This window comes from Ranitomeya imitator, chromosome 2, assembly GCF_032444005.1.
Source record: "Ranitomeya imitator isolate aRanImi1 chromosome 2, aRanImi1.pri, whole genome shotgun sequence".
Lineage (NCBI taxonomy): Eukaryota > Metazoa > Chordata > Amphibia > Anura > Dendrobatidae > Ranitomeya > Ranitomeya imitator.
The window spans coordinates 715,563,769-715,583,796 of record NC_091283.1 but is presented as its reverse complement, the minus strand read 5'-3'; the positions used below and the strand labels follow the sequence as shown (position 1 = coordinate 715,583,796).

The following is a 20,028-nucleotide window of genomic DNA, read 5'->3' as shown; positions in this document are numbered from 1 at the left end:
AACCAAGCAAGATATTTTGCCCCAAATCTCTATGTACAAGATGACTGCATTTGATAAAAAGTAGATCTTGATTACAGAAGTAGATTTTCCAGCATGTTGCTAAGTCTCCTTGCGATGACACATTCCTCATATTTTGTACTAGAAATGAGTAGAATTGCGTAAAGGCGTACACGAGCACTTCTTAGAGAGTCCAGGTGTTGGATTTACTAGCACTGCATATGGAGTTTAGGCATCAGGAATACCAACACTGAATGGTGAGGCCAGACATTGTGCCCACCAGCACTTCATAGCCAGTCTGCGTGTAGAGCCTAACAGAGCTGCATAGCCAACTCAGGCATTGAGTATACCAGCATTGCATAGTCAGTCCAGGTATATGGTCTATCAGCTCTGCATGTAGATTCCAGGTGTTGGGTTTACTAGCACTATATAGAGCGTTTAGGAATTATGAATACCAATAATGACTAGTGAGGCTAGGCATTGTGCCCACCAGTACTGCGTATCCAGTCTGGGCATGAAGTCCACCAGAACTGCATAAGGAGCCCAGGTGCTAGGTTTACTATAAATTATACCACTACTACATTGAAAGTTTTGAGTTTTATGGTGCATTTACCAACTGAGATTTCTGGACTGGTTGCAGGTCTCCTGACCCTTACTCACCAGAGTCAGGAATGTCTATAAGTCTGTTGAGTACATGGACAGTACATGTATTCAACAGCCTCTAGGACATATGGAATTGGTTCGAGGACATATGAAGTTGGTCTTAGACATATATTTTACTAACCATGATAATAATCTTTATTTTTATATAGTGCTAACATATTCTGCAGTGCTTTACAGTTTGCACACATTATCATCACTGTCCCCGATGGGGCTCACAATCTAAATTCTCTATCCATATGTCTTTGGAATGTGGGAGGAAACCAGAGTGCCCGGAGGAAACCCACGCAAACACGGAGAGAACATATAAACTCTTTGCAGATGTTGTCCTGGGTGGGATTAGAACCCAGGACCCCAGCGCTGCAAGGCTGCTGTGCTAACCACTGAGCCACCGTGATATATCTATCTTGCTACGGACACATTTCCTGTTAATATATTTCTGGTCATTGTCTCTTCCATATATTTCTTGTAAAAGCTGTATCTTATAGCTGTATCCTTTTGGAAATTCACTCCCTCGATGCTCATTAGATGCAGTAACTTTTGTGATTGCACATGGTCTCCATACATCTGCAGATTGTGCACGTGTTTATAAAACCCATTCAGATGTATGGACTCTGTAAAAAAATACTTGTGCATTATGGAGATTTATGGAAGGCAATGGCAGTCACAGAAATGTGTGCAGCCGACCTAAGCTGTGTAAATGAGCAAAATGATTACCATTAAAAATGTTATTCTTTGCTGACAAATGTGATCACATCTACAAATAAAACAATTTCCTTTGCATACTATTCAAATATTTCTTATGAAAATAAGTTTTTATTTGGCAAATTCTAGGTGTAATTCACCAGCTCCATGGAAATGGAGTGGGGAAATGGGCTCAAGGCGTCACTTTGCGTTAGCCAAAGTTTTAGATACTGGGCTGGGTCTGCAAAGTGAAATCTTTCACGGTGAGTTGTCCTTGAGGTGACAACAAGTTTTTGGTACAGTACAGAACTACAAAAAATAAAAGACATGGTGAGTCCAGTAGGAAGTCCTACTCAGTGATTGACTGCTATCTCTGCATAAATACCCAAGCAGGTAAGATTGTCAATCATTGAATATGATCTCCTAAGTTATAATTAGAAAGCTCTAATTCTTTAAGGCAGTAAAAAATAAATATACAAGTGCATCTCACAAAATTCATCAAAAATTTTAATTTATTTCAGTTTTTCAATACAAAAAGTGAAATTCATATATTATATAGAGTCATTACAAACAGAGTGATTTATTTCAACTGTTTATTTCTGCTAATGTTGATGATTATGCCTTACAGCCAAACAAAACCCAAAAGTCGTTATCTCAGTAAATTAGAATAATTAACAAAAAACACCAGGAAAGGCTTCCTAAGTGTTTAAAAAGGTCCCTTAGGGTACCGTCACACAGTGCAATTTTCATCGCTACAACGGTACGATCCGTGACGCTCCAGCATCGTAACAATATCGCTCCAGCGTCGTAGACTGCTGTCACACTTTGCAATCTACGACGCTGGAGCGATAATTTCATGACGTATGTGCGATGTAGAAGCCGTTGGTTACTATGCGCCCATCGTATACGATATATGTTACACCATGCGATCATGCCGCCACAGCGGGACACTAGACGACGAAAGAAAGTTTCAAACGATCTGCTACGACGTACGATTCTCAGCGGGGTCCCTGATCGCAGGAGCGTGTCAGACACTGCGATATCGTAACTATATCGCTCGAACGTCACGAATCGTGCCGTCGTAGCGATCAAAATTGCACTGTGTGACGGTACCCTAAGTCTGTTTCAGTAGTCTCCAAAATCATGGGGAAGACTGCTGACTTGACAGATGTCCAGAAGGCAGTCATTGACACACTCCACAAGGAGGGTAAGCCGCAAAAAAGGTCATTGCTTCAAGAGTCACCACACACAGACATATCCAGGATATGGGCTACGAATGTCACATTCCTTGTGTCAAGCCACTCATGACAAATGAACAACACCAGAAGCATCTGACCTGGGCCAAGGAGGAAATAAATTAACTTTTTGATGATATTCTACTTTTGTGATAAGCACTTGTATCTCATAAGTAATGGAGAATAGCAATGAAGAACAAAGATTCATAAAAGGTCTTTAAACATACAGTATGTTATAAATTGGCATTTTCTAGAAATATTTATATGTCCCCCCTTACAAATATGAAGGACTGAAAGAAATCAGATTTTTTATCATTGCTTTACAAATCTATATATAAAATATAATCTGCAGTTATTACTTGTACATACTGTATAACATTTCAGCTTTTCAGGTAGTAAATGCATGTGAATTTCAAAAATCTTTCCCAATATCATCACACTCTTTTTCAGATCATCCCCATCTTCTTTAACATCTTTACTGTGCCCCCTTTAAACCTACTGTACACTGCATTATCTACTCAGAATAAGCCCTCTGGTTCCAGTTCAGTTTCAGGAAATATTAGTGATTCTCTGGATATTTGCCAACTTTTCGTTTGCGATATCGGTTCTGCCCTTTTTCAGGGAACCTTCCAAATTTTCCAAGGAGAAAGGACAAGGTTAGATTACTAATAGACAGCAGATTATATAATTTTTTATAGAAAAAATGCCTATAGTCCACTAACATCTAGCAAGGATACCACAATTATCTGAATTCTCCACAAATCCTTGCCATATACAAGTAGCAGAAAGTCCCATGTGTAAAGGGAGTACACAGTGTAGATATATCATAAGAATATGTTGTTCAGGCAATTCCCTAGTACAATAATGTACATTTGTCTATTACGTACATCCTCTTTTGTTCTCTCTTATTTTTTGTGCATTTATTTTTTGTGCATTTTTGTAAAGAAAGCTATAACCTTTATTAGAATAATCAGATAAAGGGACATTATGATTGGTTTTTATAGGTAAAGGTGGGTTCATTTGTATGTATTTTTTACTGTAGTTAGGTTTAAAAATAGCTCTTTGACTAATAATCTTGGAAACAACTCATGCCAATGATACGGCTCAGCATGAGCACCAAGTGACAAGACCTGTGGCCAATTTAGTTACGTATGCAGATGACCAAATTGGATTAGATCCATCCGATAAGCACATGGACCTGCACTAGGACTTCTTACGGCTTTTAACGTTGTGTCAGAATACTCATCCGGAAGTTTATTTCAGGACTTCAGTGCTTTGCTCTCATTTCGCAGTTTTGACATACATTTTTTTAGATTTTAATAATAATAATAATATAATAAATAATATAATAAATAGATTTTAAATGAAATGTCTGTATACATATATACATTACCCCATAATGAGTGGCAGACACCTTGCTCCTATCAGTCGCAATGCCCCTTCTTGAACATCAGTTACAATCCCCTAGCCCTATATATAGAATAACCCATCGGTAATTCCCATTCTGATGATCAGATGTATGCTGCCATCTTTTGTCACTGGGTTCTTTCTGTGTAGTCGGTTGAAGTCATCACTGGGGCTAATCCATTTGGAGTCTTGGAATGTCAATAAAAATGTGCCAAAGGGCTTGATGCAGCATAATATTTGTACTTTTGATATTTAGATATGGAAGTAATAAGGCAATTACTGTATATTGTAGACTTAAAGGGAACCTGTCACCCCCCAGGCATTTGTAACTAAAAGAGCCACCTTGTGCAGCACTAATGCTGCATTTGGACAAGGTGGCTCTTTAAGTTATGCTCGTTGCACACGCTGAAATAAACACTTATAAAATGTGTCCCCTCATACCGTGAAATTGCCAGGGAGGCGGGTCTTTCCCCCCTAATGAGACGCAGCACAGCCATCAGTCATACCGCCTTGGCGCAAGGCGCCGCTTCCTCAGCGTTGCTTGAACCTGCGCTGTTATGTTATCCCTTGGACATGTGCAGTTAGCGCCGCCCATCTTCTGACATCATTTGAAGTGAGGCTGACTGCGCCTGTGCGGCCGCGCTGCCTGAGATCCCTCATTTCTATCTGCTCCTCACGTGTTAACCTCTGCGACACGTCAATGGCTGTAAACAAAGAGTAACTTGTAAATAACTCATGAAAGAATAGAGTTACATTAAAATCAAGCACACCATTGTTTTTCTTGTGAAATTCTCAATAAGTTTGATGTGTCACATGACCCTCTTCCCATTGGAAAAAATAAAAAAAATAAAGTTGTATCCAAATGGCTGACTTCAAAATGGACGCCATGGTCACCACCCATCTTCAAAAGTTTTCTCCCTCCCATATACTAATGTGCCACAAACAGGAAGCTGATATCACCAACCATTCCCATTGTATTTAGGTGTATCCATATACATGGCCTACCTTAGAGCAATTTTGTATCTCCATGATTTTGCTGCAGAAAAGCACAAAGGTGCAATCATCATGGTTATTTTTTCATTATAAATGGGTGTAAATACATCGATAAATAAGCCACAAAATTCTAGTTTATGAAATTAAGGACACCTCTCAGCTAAAAAAAATATTCATTCCTTTCTGGGATTACCATGGCTGTGATCTGTATGTCAGCAGATATGTTGGTAAATTTTCAAAAAAGTTTTCAATTTTAGACTTACACATTTTAGGTTTCCTGATTCTTCTTTTCTGCTTTGAGACTTACTATATACAGTATGAACATTCCAGTATTCCTTCTAACTCCATATATTCGTAGTCATTTTGCCATGTCTTGATTATCCTTACTTTTTTAAATCTTCCGAGGAGTAGGTGTAGTTGCTTGTTGATGCCCTCCTCTGGCCTATCCTGTTGCCTCCCTCCAGCCCTTTCTATTTCTCTTTTCTAACATTATTTATTTGAGTGCTTTAGAGTGCTTCTAGGCCTTTTCCCTGGGTGGTATATTTCTTCAGATTCAGTACTGAAAATTAGCAATGAAATACAATACAATGCACGTGAAATGGATCTAGAAAAACCTCATACATGATAGATTTTAAAATCTGTAGTACGGTCTGTTTTGTAGCAGATGTAATCTCCTCTGTTGTGAGAGTTGAAATCCACTGCAAATCCATTGTAAAATCACGTGGATGTACTGCAGATTGTGAAAGGGTTAGTTGCGGGCAATGTCAGCAGTGTAGGTTCCCGGCCTTATAAATTAAGGCTTTGTATGTATACATGCACTTTGTGTGTTTTTTCTACACGAATTTCACTGTCATCACTATTTTTTAATTTATTCTCTTCGTCCCTACTTCTCCCAATTTGTTAAACATTTCACTACTTGGCCTCAGGTCACTATTTCTACTCGTCCTGCAATTCTCCTCTAGCTCTGGTCCCTATTTTAAAACCCCTCTAGTCTTTGGCCTAACTTGTGTTACCTTTTGTACTTGAACTATCATTTACTGGGTTACTTGATATAATATTCTGGTTGTAATGGTTTATGGGTCACTATGATGCAGTTTCCTTTTTTCATGTGCCAAGTTATCATAAAGTGTCGCTAAGTAATGAAATTTAAATATTATTTATGACTTTTTACCTTTTTGTTAAATGATTAGTATTTTAAAGAGGTTTCATATCATAATTATAACCAAATGCCCTATTAATACTATAGTTTAGCCCTATTAATACTAATAGATCTCATACTGTAGATTAAGTCCCCACCTTTATTTTGTACTAAGATATTAGTTGGATATTAGTTTTAAAACTTGTAGGTCAAACTTAAGGTACCTTCACATTAAGCGACGCTGCAGCGATCCCGACAACGATCCGGATCGCTGCAGCGTCGCTGTTTGGTCGCTGGAGAGCTGTCACACAGACCGCTCTCCAGCGACCAACGATGCCGGTAACCAGGGTAAACATCGGGTAACTAAGCGCAGGGCCGCGCTTAGTAACCCGATGTTTACCCTGGTTGCCATCCTAAAAGTAAAAAAAAACAAACAGTACATACTTACCTACCGCTGTCTGTCCCCGGCGCTGTGCTCTGCTCTCCTCCTGTACTGACTGTGAGCACAGCGGCCGGAAAGCAGAGCGGTGACGTCACCGCTCTGCTTTCCGGCTGACCGACGCTCACAGACAGTACAGGAGTGCAGAGCACAGCGCTGGAGGACAGAGAGCGGTAGGTAAGTATGTAGTGTTTGTTTTTTTTTACTTTTAGGATGGTAACCAGGGTAAACATCGGGTTACTAAGCGCGGCCCTGCGCTTAGTTACCCGATGTTTACCCTGGTTACCAGTGAAGACATCGCTGGATCGGTGTCCCACACGCCGATCCAGCGATGTCAGCAGGAGTCCAGCGACGAAATAAAGTTCTGGACTTTCTTCAGCGACCAACGATCTCTCAGCAGGGGCCTGATCGTTGGTCGCTGTCACACATAACGATTTCATTAACGATATCGTTGCTACGTCACAAAAAGCAACGATATCGTTAACAATATCGTTATGTGTGAACGTACCTTTACTCTTGGTTTTAACTCCTTAGTGACCGAGCCAAATTTTTTAAATCTGACCAGTGCCTCTTTATGTGATAATACCTCTGGAATACTTCAACGGATCCCATTGATTTTGAGACTGTTTTTTCATCACACATTGTACTTTATGAGAGTGGTAAAATTATGTTGATATGTTCTGCTTTTATTTATAAAAATATTAGAAATTTTACAAAAATTAAAACATTAGTGCAATTTTCAAATTGTGAATGATTATCCCTATAATCCAGATCGTCATACCACACAAAAACATTAATAAATAACATTTCTCTCATGTCTGCTTTACATCGGCACCATTTATAAAATGTTATTTTATTTTGTTAGCATTTTAGAAGGTTTAACAATGTAGCAGTCATTTTTTTTTTCAAGGAAATTGACAAAACAATTTTTTTTAGGGACCAATTCAGTTTTGAATTGACTTTGGGGGTCCGATATATCAGAAACCCCCCAAAAGGATGCCATTTTAAAAACAGAACCACTCAACGTATTCAAAATAGCTTTCAAGTTGTTTATTAACCTTTCAGGGGCTTTTCAGGAATTAATGCAAAGTGGCATAAGAGGAATAAAGAAATGTATTTTTACCATCTAAATACTAATAACTTCTGAATAGGTGCCAATGGGGATAAAGAGAAAGCCCCCACACTCTGTTAGCCATCTAGATGCTGTAGTTATTATTGACAGCAGCATTTAAGGGGTTAAACAACTATATTCGGTAACATCACTGATCGTGGCTGATGCAGCAAGTTGTCAGCTATAGTGCACAGCCAACAGCTGCTCGATAGTCATCCGTCAGGGGATGCTAGTCTCTTATATCAAAGGTTAGCAAAAAGACGAATTGGTGGTGAGTAAGGGGTTAAACATGGGATGCTTGCTTACCTTTTTAAGCTATTATACAAAATATTTGATCATGCAAATTCATATTTCAGCATGTCACCAACTCTGATAATGCTGCTTTTAATACCTGGGAATAAAATAATATTAATAAGAATTGGCATCTACTACATATCAATGTCACACGTGTAGTGCGTGTCTGGCTAGCAGCCCAATGTCATGCAAGCACCTTCTGATGGTTTGTGTAGATACTGTTTGACACATTAGGCTTGGTATGTGACATTTCACTTGTAGTACAGAATGGATCAATCGTGGAACCAGTGGAATGGCCATTTCTCCAAAGTGTCCCAGGAGCAATCTTTCAACACCACAGCATTAGGTTGCATGTTGCTAGTTTTACTGTGAGCAGCCTATGTGGCCTAAAAGTACTGTCAAAGTTAAATCATCTGGACTTGTTTCCATAGAGCACATCTGGGATGTCATTGGTCAGCAATTGCAAAAATCACTGCCAGAAGCAGATCTTGATAAATTGAACAAGTGTGGCACATCATTCCTCAGACTGCCAATAATAACCTCCTTGATAGCAGTCAAGGCATGTATGCAGGTGCATCTCTGCACATAGAGCTCATACTTGATATTGAATAAATATGTAAATTTTGAATTTGATTTCCTTGTGATGCAATTTCAATTTTGAGGAGTGTATTTACAGCATATTCTTTAAGATGGGGAACAGATTGCCCACCGGCATCAGGGGCTTATCTACAGCTTTCTGTAATGCTGAAGATAAGCCCCTGGTGTATCCTGAAAGATGACAAAAAGAGGTTAAATTATACTCACCCAGATTATACTCACCGATGCGGTCCGGTCCGGGTGTCGCAGTCCGGTCCGGGGCATCGCAGTCCGGTCCGGGGCCCCCCATCTTGTTACGATGACGTCCTCTTCTTATCTTCATGCTGTGGCTCCGGCGCAAGCGTACTTTTTCTGCCCTGTTGAGGGCAGAGCAAAGTACTGCAGTGCGCAGGTGCCGGGAAAGGTCAGAGAGGCCCGGCGCCTGCGCACTGCAGTACTTTGCTCTGCCCTCAACAGGGCAGACAAAGTACGCCTGCGCCGGAGCTGCAACATGAAGACAAGAAGAGGACGTCCTCCTATGAAGATAGGAGGCCCCGGACCGGACCACGATGCCCATCGGACCCGGACCGCAGCAGGACCGTCCCTGGGTGAGTATAATCTAACCTCTTTTTCTCATCTTTCAGGTTACATCGGGGGCTTATCTACAGCATTACAGAATGCTGTAGATAAGCCCCTGATGCCGATGGGCTTAGCTCATCTTCGATATTGGGGGTGACAGGTTCCCTTTAAGGTATGTTCTTATTCAAAATGCTCTATAATTTTTTTTCCTATAAGAAAAAAAATGAGATCATTTTGAGTTTCTTTTTATCGTCTTAAATTTCAAAAATTAACAAAAAAATCATGAAACCGGTATGCTTAGGCAAGGTAAAGTACATGTTTATTATGAAGATGGGGAGAATCTCTTATTTCAAGTCTTTTCATATTTGTATAAAATTCATGAAGACAAAACCCTAGTAATAAAACTTAACTTTTATTAGATAAATTGAAAAATCCTTTTATAGGACTACAAATCCAAAACATTGTCAAAATAGAGGCAACAAGAAAGTGGCAAAAGTGATCATATTACATGACATATATGCAATAAATGAATGTACTGTCTACATGCACGATATAAGTACATTTATAAAGACAAAAACTACAAGGTAAGCCACTATAGGAAGGAGGGCACTATCTGTGAACAAGAAATAAGTATATATGTAGAAACATGACCTGAATGTAGATGCTAAACAGATACAGATATAGGCAGGGGGCAACTGGTAAAATATCAGGATAGAAAAAAATTTATGTGAACAAGGAGGAATCTCTAGTTTATCTAGCTCTGATTGACTTATCCCTACTAATAAGACCTTGCCTGACTATGGAAGTTTGCTCCCTAGATGACTAGTGGGGCCCCCACTCAACTGTGCCTATAATATCTCTGTTAGAGCCCTCACTGCAGCAATATACACTATGGAATTTAACAAATGTAATAAAGAGTCACCCACTAGGCCTTGCAGTATTAATAAATATGCAGCAAATTCACCATGATAGTGCACATATAGAATAGCACAGCAAAATGATAACACATAGAGTACTAAGACTCAGTAGCTCTTATATGACTAGAAGGCTAAATCAAGAATTTTATCCTGCATATATAAAAAGGTCCCCAAAAGACTTATCTTTAGTTTTCTCAACATTCTAACACTTTTCTCCCTTTAGATATTGGGGTCATCAAGCAAAAGATGCAATCTTGCTTAAGGTGCAGTATGTGGGATTGCAGCTAGTATACTACCATGTTATCCCTTCAGTGGCTGGTTCATAGCACGGGAGTGCAGCCGGTATGGTGACAAATTCTCCCTTGAACTTTTGGTTCACAGTGTTTTTTTTTTTATTTTATAGCTGCTTTGCAGAATCAATAATAAAGGAAAGACAAAAAGGTATTGCATGCTCTGCTAGTTTTTTATGTAATGATGTACCGCCAATGTCCATTAAACAACAGACAGAGCACAGCTCAGATCCAGTGCTACATAGTACAGCTACGTCAACTGTATAGTGGCCATGGCCAGGTACTGCACATCTATGGTGCAGTGCATATGCAGTACCTGGGTACGGCCACTATGCAGCTGACAGAGCTGTGCACTTCTGGCTGACACCTGAAAGAGCTGATGGACAGGGATGCAAAGTGTAACACCTTCACCAATCAAATATTGATAACTGTGACAAGACTGCATTTATTCAGCCATTGTTCATATGAGCCTGAATGTTGACTCTTAAATTGATGTTTGTTGCAGTTTATTGTGTTAATATCCTTGTAGGACAGGTACACAGGGTAATGGAACAATTGATGTTTGCTAATATGTTGATTATCCATTCTATCAGCCAATGCAACTTGTTGACCTGTAAACATTAAAGGACAAGCAGTGCAGATTGAGAGATGAGAGATGACATCATCACCTTCCTCTTGACCTGTGGATGATGTCCTGAAACAGTTGTGAACTATAACGGGGAGATCTGCCTCTGTTCCCAGAAAGATGCTACATAACAGTAGCCAAGGTACCATGGTCCCAGCTGGAGGAATACAGATCTGCTCCATTGAGCATCCCTGAACCCTCAAATATGTTTGGAGAATCCAGGTTGGGACAATCAGTTCACCTGGCCACATACCTCATTGGACTCTGTCAGCTTCCTAAGCTTGTCGTTTTCTCCTCTCTTGCTGGGACTGTACTATATGCTATTGTCTGTTGGTTGTTCAATTAAGTATTTCCACACTGTTTTACCCACACCCTGTGTTGTCTCAGTAGTTTTCTACCCATGGAAAAGGAATGCAGGTGTTCAGTGGGATAAGCTCTGGTCCATGCGGGCTTTCTAAAGACTGCCGGGCGAGCTGATGAGAGCACCCACTGACCTTCATTTCTCCACAATGATCCTAAGGATAGGTCATCAATGGAAAAGTCCCAGACAATGCCTTTAACTGTAATTGGATTTGTTTCACTTGACAAAATCTCCATGATAGTAGTAACCTTTTATATTATCATAATTCTATTTTTCATGGTCAATTGTCAACAAGAAACCAACTTCCATACCACGTTTCTTAGCTTCAAAGACTTTGCTTACAATCTGCCAATTTGATGACTCAGATTTATTCTTTTTTTGCATTGACCATATTTTTTTTTTTTCATTTTACAGGGAAGTACTTTGCAATGACCCCGAGATGACCTTGACACCAGTGAATATTCCTACAGACACTTTTAAACTTCGTATAGAAAAGACCTCTATCAGGCGTATTCAAGGAGAAGCTTTCCAAAAACTCTCTAACCTTGAGTTTCTTTGGATGCCCTATAATTCAGTATTTAGCTTGAGTTTGGTGACATTGCGAGGACTCCGTAAACTTCAAGAACTTAGATTGGATGGAAATGTTCTCACATCTTTTGCTTGGGATTCTCTTGCCAGCACACCCAAACTAAGGCTGCTTGACTTGCACAATAATGAGCTATCTTCTATACCTAAAGATGCAGCTCGCTACATGAAAAATATAACCTACCTAGATTTGTCCAGCAATAAACTCCTGACGCTTCCTCAAGAACTTATTGCTTCTTGGCTAAATCTACATTCTGGATCATATTTTTCAAATGATCATTCCACTCTAATTCTCGGTAAGTAGCAGCAATAAAATTTATGCTAAAGACAGTTTGTAACATTTTATAGTACAAATGAAATACCTTAATGACCACTGATATGCTCTTTTACAGCAGTTCTTATTCCTCACTGCTGTGCTTTTACGGAGCTGAGGATTAGGTCAGTCTTAGCGGGTGTCAGCTCATATTACAGGTGACATCCTGCTGCATTGGCTACAGTGTAGCAAGTAATGATGAAAGCAATATGGAAATGCAAAGCCAAATAATTTTTTTCTAAAAAAAACTGTGTGCAAAAGTAACTACACAAAAAAACAATATAAATCAGATATCACTGTAATCCAAAGAATAAAGTTGGCATATCACTTTTACCACATGGTAATTGGATTAAAAATATAACAAAAATAATTCTTCAATTGCTGTTTTTTGATTTTAATAGCTGAAAACAAATCATAATTGAAAGTAATAAAAATATGTAATGTACCCTAAAATGGTACAAATAAAAACTCATGGCACAAAAAACAAGCTCTCATAGAGCTCTGTCTGCAAAAGAAATATAAAGTTCTCTTAAAATAGGCTAGTGCAAACACAATTTATTTTTCTTAAAGTGAGTTTAGCATGTAAAAGTAGCAAAACATTAAAAACAACATTATAAATCTGGTATCAGGGAAAGGCCAGAAGAATAAAGTTGTCTTAAAATAGTTTTTATATGCTTAATGGGGCAAAAAATATAAAAAATAAAATTCCTCAACTTCTGTTTATTTTTTGATTCTGCCTCCCAAAAGTCAAAATAGGACTCGGTTCACAGTTCACATTTATCCTGTGCAGTAAGCTGAACATTTACATCAGGGTTTAAATATAAATCCACAGAAAACATGATTCAGATTCAGCCCCTGACAGAACTAGTCATAAAATGAAGCAGGCAAAGTTATTTTGGACTCCATCTGGACTCTTTTTCAACTTTATCATAAAGTGTCGTGAACTACAGTTACACGAATACTCAAAAAGACAGGACACCGCAGGAGGCCAGACAGAACCCAAAGTTACTCCTTTTGTCTCACTATAATCAATGGTACTTTTGAAGCAGGGCTGCGACTAGGTGTTTTGGTGCCCTAGGCAGATTAAGTAAATAGCGCCCTCGTCCCCCAAGCAAAGGAATAGGTCATAGACTAATATAACAAGACACTAAATCCACCGTCCCATGGGTAAGGTAGCAAGCTTCAATGACCACATCCACTAGAATAGTTACATTTTTCAATTTCAAAGTCAGATATAGAATCGATCATTATTTGCTGACCATTCGCACAATACGAGGGACACAGTGATATTCTTCTCTTACATCCTATATTTTAAATGTTAGACTGAAAGGCAGTCATGGAAACTAATATAGCTTAACTATAATGGGGGCCAATTGGTTTCAATTAAGGTGTTCAACATTTGGCATATAGCCCAATGGAAACTAAACAAATTGCATCATAGCGAAAGTGATGCATATGGTGGTTTTTATCGTCCATCATGCAACAAATACCGCTAGCAACAAAACTGATTGTTGGTGGTTTTGGGATCGTATTCATGTACTGATGGTAGTACTGATGATATACTCATGGAGTAATGATGACTTTGGAAATGTACTCATCACCTTAACTATCACCAGTAAATAAATATGAAAACCATAATCATCATCAGTACATAAATAGAACACCATTAATAGTACATGAATCTAACATCAGAAACATCATCAGTAAATAAATACATCAACAGAACCACCAGAGTACATGAATATGTCAATAGAACCACCATCAGTACTTGAATATGTTGCCAGAATCACACTCGGTATGTTAACCCCTTTCCGACATTGAGCGTAATAGCTCGCCAATGTCGAACTCCCTCCCTTTGATGTGGGCTCCAGCGCTGAGCCTACAGCTTTCCCGGCACATGTCAGCTGTTTTGGACAGCTGACATGTTCCTCTAACAGCCACAGGTGGAATTGTGAACCACCCTGCGGCTGTTAACTAGTTACATGCAGCTGTCAAACTCAGGCAATTAACATGCGCTTCTGGCAAGCACGCCGGACATCTCGCTCATCAGCGCCTGTGTTACATGACCGCGGGTCACCTATGGGTTGGGATTACAACCAGAGGTTTCCAGCAGACCTCTATGGTTGTCACTGCCAGATTGCTATGAGCGCGGCGGTCCGGTGGTCGGCAGTCATAGCAAGTAAGTAGTTATGTTACATACAGGCAATCTGATTATCGCCTCTCTGTAGCAGAGCTGATCAGCCACAACACACCAGGCAGTATATCCACCACAGCCCCCTATCCAGTACGATCACCACAGCCTAATTTTCAGTATGATGTCCCAACATCCCAAGCATAATGTCCGCCACAGCTCCTAATATAATGTCCTTCATATCATGTCCCACACAGCCCCTCATATCTTGTCCCCCTGCAGTCCCTCATATGATGTCCCCCTATATATCATCTTATCAGGTTCCACACAGCCCCTCATATCAGGTCCCCCCGCTATTCCTCATATCATGTTCACCCGCAGCCCCTCATATCATGTCCACCTGCATTCCCTCATATCAGGTCCCCTCACTGCCCCTCTTGTCATGTCCACCCAGAGCCCCTCACATCAGGGCCCCCTACAGACTCTCATATTATGTCCCACACAGCTTTCATATTAGGTGCCCCACAGCCCCTTTTGTAATGTTCCTCACTTAATGTCCAAGTAGCATAAAAAAAGAAAAAAGAAGCTTATACTCACTGAATCTGTGTATACTGTGGCCGTCATCTCCTCTTCTGTGAAGCACAGCAGTGGACACTGGACAGCTCGATAATGTCATTGCATCATGCCAGCCAGCATCCCCTGCTTATGCCATCCCCAACAGTGCGAAAACCAGAAGAGGTCTGCATTCTACTGTAATTCCCAGCAGAACAGGGGGCTGATTACAGCTACTCTGCGCCTGTGCTGGTAGCACTAACAGCAACTGTATTTTCGTTTCACAGACACAAATACAATTGAGTGAAGAGGAGGAATAACAGTCACTTTTGAGGTGTTGGATGTATAGGCCAACCAAATTCACTTCAAAAGTGAATTTGATTGCTAAAAAAGATTTTCTAAATTTCCTTGAAAAATTTAAATTTCCTGCTAAACTTTTAAACCTTCTAACATAAAAATGATTCCAATGTAAAGTATATATAGCACAAATGTTTTTATTAAAGCAAGCAATGGAAAACCACTCTCACTGTAATGACTTAAAAAATAGTGATATACTGTGTATAAATGAATAAGCTATGTAATGCACATACAAGAGTATCTAAGGTTAAGCTAGTTTGTGGTGACAGAGATCTGAGCTCACCTATAATTATAGGTGAATCCTGACTACTTCCATGTAAGGGGTATAACACAGGTGTCCAATGATAGGAGATGGAAGCTGGAAGACGCACTGATGTAAATTACCGTATATACTCGAGTATAAGCCGACCCGAGTATAAGCCGACCCCCCTAATTTTGCCACAAAAAACTGGGAAAACTTATTGACTCGAGTATAAGCCTAGGGTAGAAAATGCAGCAGCTACCGGTGAATTTCAAAAATAAAAATAGATGCTCCATACCGTTCATTATGGCCCCATAGATGCTCCACATAAAGCTGTGCCACATATAATGCTCTGCACCGTTCATTATGGCCCCATAGATGCTCCATATAAAACTGTGCCATATAGAATGCTCTGCACCGTTCATTATGGCCCCCATAGATGCTCCATATAAAACTGTGCCATATAGAATGCTCTGCACCGTTCATTATGGCCCCATAGATGCTCCACATAAAGCTGTGCCATATGGAATGCTCTGCACCGTTTATATGGAGCATCTATGGGGCCATAATGAAGCTGTGCCATATAGAATGCTCTGCACCGTTCATTATGACCCCATAGATGCTACACATAAAGCTGTGCCATATGGAATGCTCTGCACCATTCATTATGGCCCCATAGATGCTCCACATAAAGCTGTGCCCCATATAGAATGCTCTGCACTGTTCATTATAGCCCCATAGATGCTCCATATAAAGCTGTGCCATATATAATGCTCTGCATCGTTCATTATTGCCCCATAGATGCTCCATATAAAGCTGTGCCATATATAATGCTCTGCATCGTTCATTATTGCCCCATAGATGCTCCATATAAAGCTGTGCCATATATAATGCTCTGCACCATTCATTATTGGCCCATAGATGCTTCATATAAAGCTGTCCAATATATAATGCTGCTGCAATTAAAAATAATCACATACACACCTCTCTTGCTCAGGACACCGACGCTTTCAATATTTACCTGCTCCTCATGCGGCTCCGTCTCCAGCACTGACGCTCAGCAGAGGGCGCGCACTGACTAGGTCACCGCGCCCTCCGACCTGAGCGTCACTGCCAGAGGACGCTGGAGACGGAGCCACACCAGAACGAGAGCAAGTAAATATCGCGCAGCGCTCCCCTCCCCGTATACTTACCTACTCCTGGCACGGTCCCTGCTTCTTCCAGTGCTGCATCTTCTTCCTGTATTGAGCGGTCACAGTTACCGCTCATTTTCAGTCATGAATATGCGGCTCCACCTCTATGGGAGGTGGAGCCGCATATTCATGACTGTTATGAGCGGTACCATATGACCGCTCAATACAGGAAGAAGATGCAGCACTGGAAGAAGCAGGGACGCGCAGGGACCGCACCGGAGCAGGTAAGTATAACTAGACAGCCCCCGCTCCCCCTCCCCTGCCGACCCCTGGGTATGACTCGAGTATAAGCCGAGAGGGGGACTTTCAGCCCCAAAAAATGGGCTGAAAATCTCGGCTTATACTCGAGTATATATGGTAAGCGTTTCTAGCAATGTACCAAATACGTCAGTCGCCAAAAATAAAGTCTATCATGAGTGCACTCTGTGGCATAGAACCAGGAGGCCCCGGCTGGTGGCATTCCTGGTAACCTCACATGTCTTTCTGGATCCGGCATGTGATATCATTGACTCAATGGTAGGGTGGCCTAAAAGAGGTAAAACATTAATGTGTTTGAGAAAACTCCTCTTTCATTCATCACGGCATCTGACAAACTAAAAAAGGGTTTTCATCATATACTCAGACGAAGTAAGAGAGTTTTTTTCCTAAATGCATTTGTGTTGTGCATCTTCCAGGCCACGGTACAGTTGAATTAGTGATGTCACACGTCAGATCCAGGAAGGCATATGTCTTTACCAGGAATGCCACGATCCAGGACCTCCTGGTTCCATTCCACAGTGCATTCTCATGGCAGACTTTGTTTTTGGTGTCGGAACTATTTGGCACATTGCTAGGAATGCTTCAAATATGCCACAATAGTTCATCTTCTATTTTCCATCTCCGATCATTAGACATCTGTGGAATACTAATAACTGACAAGGAGTCAGGATTCTCCTCTAATTATATAAGTAAACACAAATTGCTGATCCTCACTTACTAGTTTAACCCCTTACCGACATCGGCTAATAGTACGCTGATGTCGGTATCCCTCCCTTTGTTGTGGGCTCCCGCGGTGAGCCCACATCTTTCTCGGGACATGTCAGCTGTTATGTGCCCTCATAGCCGCGGGTGGAATTGCGATCCACCCATGGCTATTAACTAGTTAAATGTCGCTGTCAAATGCTGACAGCGACATTTAAATGGTGCTTTCGGCAATCGTGCCAGAGATACGCACAGCGGTGACATGCGTCACATGATCGCAGGTCACCGGTGTTTCAGCATGACAACCCTAGGTCTCTTGAAGACTTCTATGGTTGTCACTGCCGGATTGCTGTGCGTGTCATCCAGTGGTCGGCGCTCATTACAAGTCAGCAATTCTATGTAGCAGAGGCGATTGGGAAATGGCAGTTTCAAGTCTCCTATAGATACTATTGAAGCATGTCAGAAGTTAAAAAAAAAGTTTTTAAAAATATAAAAAAAAAAAAAATCTAAAAGTTCAAATCACTCACCTTTCACCTCATTCAAAGTAAAACAATAAAAATAAAATCAAACCTACACATATTTGTTATCACCGCATCCAGAATTGCCCTATCTATCAATAAAAACGGAATAACCTGATTGTTAAAGAGCATAGCGAGAAAAAAAGCCAAAACGCCAAAATTATGGTTTTTGGTCGCCGTGACATTGCATTAAAATGCAATAACGGGAGATCAAAAGATCATATCTGCACCACAATGTTATCATTAAAAACGTCAGCTCAGCACGCAAAAATTATGGTCTCACCTAACCTGAGATCATGAAAAATGGAGACGCTACGGGAATCGGAAAATGGTGCAATTTTTTTTTTTAACAAAGTTTGGAATTTTTTTCACCACCTAGATAAAAAAGAACCTAGACATGTTTGGTGTCTATGAACTTATAATGACCTGGAGAATCATAATGACAGCTCAGTTTTAGCATTCGGTGAACCTAGTAAAAAAAGCCAAACAGAAAACAAGTGTGGGATTGCACTTTTTTTGCAATTTCACTGCACTTGGAATTTTTTTCCCATTTTCTAGTACACAACATGGTAAAACCAATGATGTCGTTCAAAATTACAACTTGTTCTGCAAAAAACAAGTCCTCACATATTTAGAACAAATTGAAAAAGTTAGGCTCTGGGAAGGAGGGGAGCGAAAAACGAAAACGCAAAACCGAAAAAAGCTTCGGGGCGTTAAGGGGTTAACGTTGGATACTCTTGTATGTGCATTACTTACCATATTCTTGTATACACTGTAAATTATTTTTAGGTCATTTAACCATGAGTGCATTCTTTCATTTTTTTTTTAATGATTTTTGGTGTCTTTGGCACAGGACCACTTGTTTGATTACCTGCAACTGCTGTAATATAGTTGTGGCATTTATATTTATTATTTATTTCAGCATGAGTGTACATTTATTTAAAATTATTTTTATTAAAGGGAATCGATCACTAGGTTTTTGCTACCTCATCTTAGAACAGCATGATGTAGGCAAAGAGACCATGAATCCAACGATGCATCACTTAGGGTATGTTTCCACGTTCAGGAAATGCTGCGTGTTTGACACTGCATAAAGCCGCAGCATCAAACACGCAGCGTCCAGATGTTACAGCATAGTGGAGGGGATTTCATGAAATCCCGTCTCCACTATGCATTAAAAGACGCATGCGGCGGACCCGCGGAAACGGACATACGGCGTGTCTTTTAAGAACGCAGCATGTCCTTACAATGCTGAAACAACGCAAGGACAACGCTGGTGACCTGCCTGTGACCCCAGGTGCAGATTTAGTCAGGATTTTACCTGAGTAAAGTCCTGTCCAAATCCTGATGCAATCCTGAACGTGGACACATACCCTTAGTTTACTGGGGGCATTGGTTTTCACGCAGAGTTTTTACATTTAGCATTACAGCAGAGCTGAGAAAGTTGAACCCGCCCACACCAGGCTCTGTATGTACACTGCCTATTGACAGTGAGCTACTTATCACAGGAGGGGGCAGAGTTGGGTTAGCAAGAGCATACTGTTGTAGCTGCTATGTTACAGGCAATGATAATGTCCTGAGGATGAAACCTTCATTGCAAGTAAAATAAAACAGCAAACAGCCTGACAAGGCACAGAAATATTACAGCTGAAATTGCTTATGTAATGAATTGCATATTGGCATAGTGATTTCCCCAAACGTCAGTGTGCAGAGGGCTTTCTAGTTTCGCACTCCATATTTATTGGTATGAACACTTGACTCTTTGCTGTTGTGTACTTATTTGGGCCTCTAACCAATGTGCAATTCTTCACATGTAACTGATGTAGATTTTTTCCATCTTTTTGGTGTATATATTGTGCTCCTTACAATCTG

General features: G+C 40.4%; 1 protein-coding gene across 1 annotated transcript in view; it reads left to right on the top strand.

The window, feature by feature from the left end:
* The window catches only part of LRIT1 (leucine rich repeat, Ig-like and transmembrane domains 1), a 73,288-nt gene that overhangs the window by 2,052 nt on the left and 51,208 nt on the right, over positions 1–20,028 (top strand). Inside the window, exon 2 of the mRNA XM_069753138.1 lies at positions 11,721–12,187. Coding sequence (XP_069609239.1) covers positions 11,721–12,187 — 467 coding nt within the window. The remainder of the gene's footprint in view (positions 1–11,720; positions 12,188–20,028) is intronic.